The sequence below is a fragment of the Poecilia reticulata genome, chromosome 4, assembly GCF_904066995.2.
Source record: "Poecilia reticulata chromosome 4, P_reticulata-male-v2, whole genome shotgun sequence".
NCBI classification, from domain to species: Eukaryota; Metazoa; Chordata; class Actinopteri; order Cyprinodontiformes; family Poeciliidae; genus Poecilia; species Poecilia reticulata.
This window is the reverse complement of record NC_088833.1, coordinates 4,341,415-4,347,414: the sequence shown is the minus strand read 5'-3', so window position 1 is coordinate 4,347,414 and position 6,000 is coordinate 4,341,415. Positions and strand designations below refer to the sequence as shown.

Here is a 6,000-nt window from a genome sequence, read left to right as displayed (position 1 = left end):
TGTTTGGTTTTTCTGGTGTTTTACATTGTTTTTATTCTTTCTTCGAATTGTATTTCTTTTCAGAATGGAGGAGAATGGAGAGATGAAGAAAATGTTGAATAGTAAACATGAAAAAAAGTGGAGATGGAGAAAACATTAATAGAAGATGGGAATATGAATGTAGGACTACATGACTGACATAAGTAAAAAAGAATTTTGTAATTATATTTTTAACATTAGTAACATATTGATTCATAAATGAATCAAAAATGTATGCATATTAAATATATTTAAATATTTTATATTTAAAATACTCATATATTTATGAATATATTACATATATTTAATTTATATAATTTTATATTAAATGTAATAGAAAATTATATTTACATTTATAATGTAATTTATAATATAAATTGTGGATGGATGGATGGATGGATGGATGGATGGAAACTATTCATCCTCACAGCACCAATACATCAAATCCTTAAACAATTTTTACGTAAATGTCATTTTTATATTATACATATATAAATACAATTCTTATATAAAAAATATAAAATGTGTTTTATAGAATATTTTTATATAAAAGTATGATTTACTTCATTATTTTAAAAAATTATAGATTGCTATCATGTAAATTTTTATAAGAATTTGTAATAAAAATTTATTACTCAACCTCATTGATCACAACTCATGATGCATAAAAAGTCTTTATATAATTTAAATAATTGTAAGTTATTTAAAATAATTTATGACAAATTATTTCATATAATAAAATATATTTTAAGCACCTCCCCACCCCACTAATGGACAAGGGTGTACAGAAAATGGATGGAAAATATATTTTATATTTTGTTGACATAATATTTGATAAAATAAATAAACAGGGCTTTTTTAAAAGCTCTAGCATTTGTTATATTTGTCATATTGCATGGCAGAAAAGTAAAACAGCATTTTAAAGAATGTCTTGGATTAAAATTTTACTAAGTAAAATTTGATTAAATACAACATTTGGTGGCTTAGATGCTAAAATATTTCTAAAAAACAGCATAAAAGTTCAATTTCAACTTTGTTTTACCCAAGCTAATGCTTTGAGAATGCTGATAATATAAAATTAGATATAAAATAAGAGATTAATGTAGATCACAGTTGTTTTTCTGTGGGTTTTACCTGAGCAGATGCTGCTTTGTCTCCCAGTTCATTAGTTTAACAGCCTGGAAATGTTTTCATCCTTCCTGATCCGCCCTCTCAGCTTTGTTTGACATTTATCTGAGTTGAGAGGGACAGTTCATCCCTCGTGCTCCAGAAACCAACCCTGAGGGGACAAAACCAAAATATCCATATCTTTTACACATACATAAACTCATAGTTTAGAAATCTAACGTAAAAAAAAATGTTTCACTTTAAACATGATGAAAATGAGAAACAAAATCTTGCGAAGTTTTTTGGTCTAATGCAAATATCTTAATACACTAGAATAAAACTTACATGTAACTTTTCAGCAAGACATATGAGCTTATTTTAAATCAGCAATTCTTGAATTTTGATTTAAGAGTTCAAGTTCCACAAGCAGACTATTTAACTTATTGAAAACATTTCAAAACTTGATTTTTTTGTTTTACATTCTTTGGAAGCGTGGAGAACAGTTAAACATTCTCACACTGCAAAAACCCAGGTTAAAACTTTTAGATTTTACTTATTTTAGTTTCATTTTTAGGTTTCATACAGCCAATCCTTCATTTTCTGACTTCTGCCTTGTTCTAAGTAGATCATTGAATATTACACTGCAAAAACACAAAATTTTACCAAGTATTTTTGGTCTAGTTTCTAGTGCAAATATCTCAATACACTTGAAGTGATTTACAGTAACTTCTCAGTAAGATATAGGAGCTTAATTTAAGTCAGTAATTCTTGAATTTTGATGAAAAGTAATTGTTTCATTGGTTGATTATTTCACATACAACATGAAAAAATGTCTTATTATAAATGAAATAATCTACTTCTTTCCCAATTTTAAGAAATCATTTACTTAAACCAAGCTCCAATATCTTGCTGAAATTTACTTGCAAGTTAGTTGCATCTTCTTTGAAGTGAACTAAGATATTTCCACTAGAAATTAAACCAAAAATACTTGGTACGACTTTGTGTTTTTGCAGTGCATTATTCTATTGACAGACTTTCTTTGCTCTTTCCTTCACATCTAATTTAACTTAATTATATATTTTCTGACTTGTACCATTCCCTGCTGCTGCTCTCTCAGCATCAGTAGCCTTTGTACTAGACTGACAATAAACAATAGAGTTTAGCATTACACAGACACACACAATTGTGTTTTCATGACTTGTGGGGACTTTACGTTGACTTCAATTCATTTTCGAAAGTCTAACCCTTAACACACCCTGAACCACCACATACCTAACCTGAACCCTAATCCTAAACCTAACCATCACAAACCTAACCCCTCACCAAAAAACAAGAGAAAATGTCCCCACAAGAAGCTGTGGTCCCCACAATTCCACATTGTACACAGGTCCCCACGAGGACATAAAAACCTGGTTCACACACACACGTCCTTTTGTTCCCTTCCTCTTTAGTCTGTATTTTACACACTGGCTTTAAACAAAAATGGTACTTCTGTATTCTGAGAGCCCAACCCACTTACATAATGATGCATGTATTTCTACCCACACTGATGCCGGAATGAGTGTGTGAATGTGAGTGTGAGAGAATGTGTTTTGTTCACCAACCACAGCAGTCAATAATAAGCTCTTGTGACTGGATCAATAACAACACCAGAGACTCTGACCTGCATTCAGATGATGATAAACAGCCAAATCTATCCAACATGCAGATTTTTTTTTTATTGTCTTTAATTTTCAGTTTCTTTGAAAACATAAGAGTTACATTTGTAAGTTTGGTTACAGCTGAACGAGATTAAAATATCTTAGTTAGCATGCTACATTTGAAATTCGGAGAAAAATTTGTCGATTTGGAGAACTCTACTTGGTAATCAAAGCTGAATCAATAATAGTTTGTGCTTGGCTTCGGTCATTCTGAAAATGCATGTGATATATTTCATGTATGGCAGCAAAGCATCACTTGTACTGATTTTAACCTTTTTTGACAAAGACAGAACAATATTAATGCAGCAATAAATAAATTATTAGATATTAAGGCAAAAATGTGTCATGATTCTGGTCCGTCTGCCTGCTTTGTTTTCCTCCTTAGCTTTCATCTCTCCAATCATGCTCGTCTGGTTCAATAGCTACATTTACTTGAGTAACTTTTTTGAAAAATTTACTTTTAGGAGTATTTTTACTGTGCTGTACTTTTTGCTTTTGCTTGAGTAATTTTATCTCAAAGTGTTGTTACTCTTACTTGAGTAAAATTTCTGGATTTTCTACTCTAAATGAAAAACAAACATGTTTTAGCCAAAAATGCATCACAGACACACTGCAGTTTGTGTTAAAGTTCCATAAGTTTTTTTATTGAAATAAACTGATTTGGAAAAATTTTCCTTTGTCTGATTGTGTTTTTGTTACTTTTATGAATTGTCATGTTAGTCGATAACATGCCAACATTTCCACTTTATGTTTTGGTCTCCCTGATTATGTAATTTTTAAATATTAAATTATTGATCATTTGATCAGTTACTTAAATACTGATAAAAGTATTTTTAGTAAAAATACTTTACTAAAAATAAAGTATGCTTTATTTTTACTAAATAAAGTATGTTATTTAGTAAAATACTAAATATTTTACTAAATAAAATATTTAGTATTTTATTTACTAAATATAATACTATATTATATATAGTATTATATATAATATAGTATATATAATACTATATTATAGTACTATATATACTAATACTAAAAAATACTTTTTAGTATCTTTACTAAAAAGTATTTTTAGTAAAAATACTTGTACCAAAAAGTATTTGGTAAAAGTAATTTTTACCAAATACTTTTTACTCTTACTTGAGTAAAGTGTTTGGGTACTCTGCCAACCTCTCCTTAAAATCTTGCTGAAATGTTCCTTAAAAGTTAATTTTGTTTTATTTCAAGTGTACTAAAATATCTCCACTAGAAACTAGAACAAAATACTTGGTAAGATTTTGTGTTTTTGCTGTATTTATACTGCCTTAGATGTGAAATGAATTGTAAATTTGTGTGTATGCGTGTGTGTTGACTTTGCAGCAACAAGCCGTGGCTAGAGGTTAGCTTTACAAACCACACATTTTTCAGACCCGCACGGGAACGAACAAGCCCAGGCCACTGCTTGGATTACACCTGTAACATTTCTCTACCACCCACTCGTTTTAAACAACTTAAAAACAAACAAATATAAATCCACACAAACCAAACACAATAAGGGCAAGAGGCAGCTTTCTGAGTCTATATCTAATACAGATGAGAGATCTGTCAGGGGAAAAAACTAAATCTTTTACTCTGCTGTGAGTGGATTAGGTGTGGATTCAGCGCACACCCTGAAATAGATGGGGCGTTTATCCACTGCGCACAATATAGCTGTTTAACATCACAATACCAGCAGGACACACAAGCTCCTTATAAAGAGCCTCTTTACTGACTGTGTGTGTGAGTGTGTGTGTTGGCCAAACCGGTTGGACCACGTCAAGACACCTGAATGAAGAAATGGAGAACTAGTTTGACCGGGATTTACTTTAAAGCGAAAGAAAAAATAAATAATAAAAGTCAGGCGTTACCGGCGGACTACTAAGTTCAGGTGTTTTATCGTTTATGTCAGCGAAAAGCAGCGTCTTTGTTTGTTTGTTTGTTTTGAACAAGTTTCCTTTAGCTTTAAGCGACCAATTGTTGCGGAGACATTTCGGTGTCCCAGTTTGGAGGAAGGCTGCGGCAGGACAGACGCACACATCTGTAATAACACGCACACACTCCCACACAGCAACACAAGCTGCGCTGCGCCTGTCACCATGCCTGTGCGACAGAAAGGTAACTCAACTCTTTTTTATTAAATATCCTCCCGTTTTATTGTTAACTTGCAGCTCGTTGAGAAACTTAATACCGAGCTTTTCCTTATTCCAAACTGTTGGAAATAAATCGCCTTTAGCGCTCGGAAAATGTCGCGTTGATCGGATCCTGTTTCGCCGGTGCACGAACTTTTCTGAAACACCCGCAGTTTATGGTTTAATTGTTCACTGCTCTGATATGTGAAGTAAATAGAAGCTATTTGACCTTAGCAGTTCACACTAACGATTCCAATGCACATATATGAGTAATAAGGGTTTAGCCGACAAAAAATGTTGTGGTCGTGTCATGTCCCACTGTATCATGTTGAGGAGCGCTGTAATCGAGAGTAAATGGCACCAACAAAGAAGACGAAGAAATCCTACATGGTAGGCTGGTTTTTCGGAGTCATGTATCCAGGCATATTAATGGAAAGTTGAGTGGAAGAAAAAAATAGGGCAGAGAAAATCTCACAAGCACCTAGCATGACTGGATTGTTTTGGTGTTTTCAAATCAAAGTAAATTTAGAGATTCGTAATCCACGTTGCTCAATGTTTGATGATTGGGGGAGTCCACTGTGTTTTACAAAGTCCCAAAAAATGGAAATGAAACTTTAGATATAGATTTAAGAATATTCTAATTTCATTTTCCAGCAGGACTTCGCGACTAACAATTGTACCAAAAGTTTCAATTCCTGGACTAACTGATCAACAATTCAATTAAGTTTTGGTAAAAGGAAGATGAAAAAAAATCTTTACTAAGTATAATAATTTTACAATTTTCTGAGAAACTGAAGGTTTGGGTTCTAATACCAAAGTTATCAGAAGTAAAATATTCGACATATATTTCTGTTTGTGTAATGAATCTATGCATTCGTTTTACGTTTTGATTATAACTAATTGCATAAAATTTTCAATGTTATTTTAAATTACTGTGATGTGTTTGCATTTTAAGTCCAATTAAATTAACCCAGGATACTAAAATGAAGTTTATTTCTAAAGTTCAAAGGTCACACACATTTACAGGTTTG

The 6,000-nt window shown here is 31.8% G+C and overlaps 1 protein-coding gene across 4 annotated transcripts in view; it reads left to right on the top strand.

Moving 5' to 3' along the window:
• Nucleotides 1-4,673: 4,673 nt before the first annotated feature.
• The window catches only part of LOC103463088 (discs large homolog 1-like protein), a 122,137-nt gene continuing 120,810 nt past the window's right edge, over nucleotides 4,674-6,000 (top strand). Inside the window, exon 1 of one of the 4 annotated variants that reach the window (XM_008406246.3) lies at nucleotides 4,674-4,955. In XM_008406246.3, the coding sequence (XP_008404468.2) occupies nucleotides 4,937-4,955 (19 nt within the window). In that variant the 5' untranslated portion in view covers nucleotides 4,674-4,936. The remainder of the gene's footprint in view (nucleotides 4,956-6,000) is intronic. The other 3 variants (XM_017304455.2, XM_017304454.2, XM_017304456.2) reach the window with 3 other exon arrangements.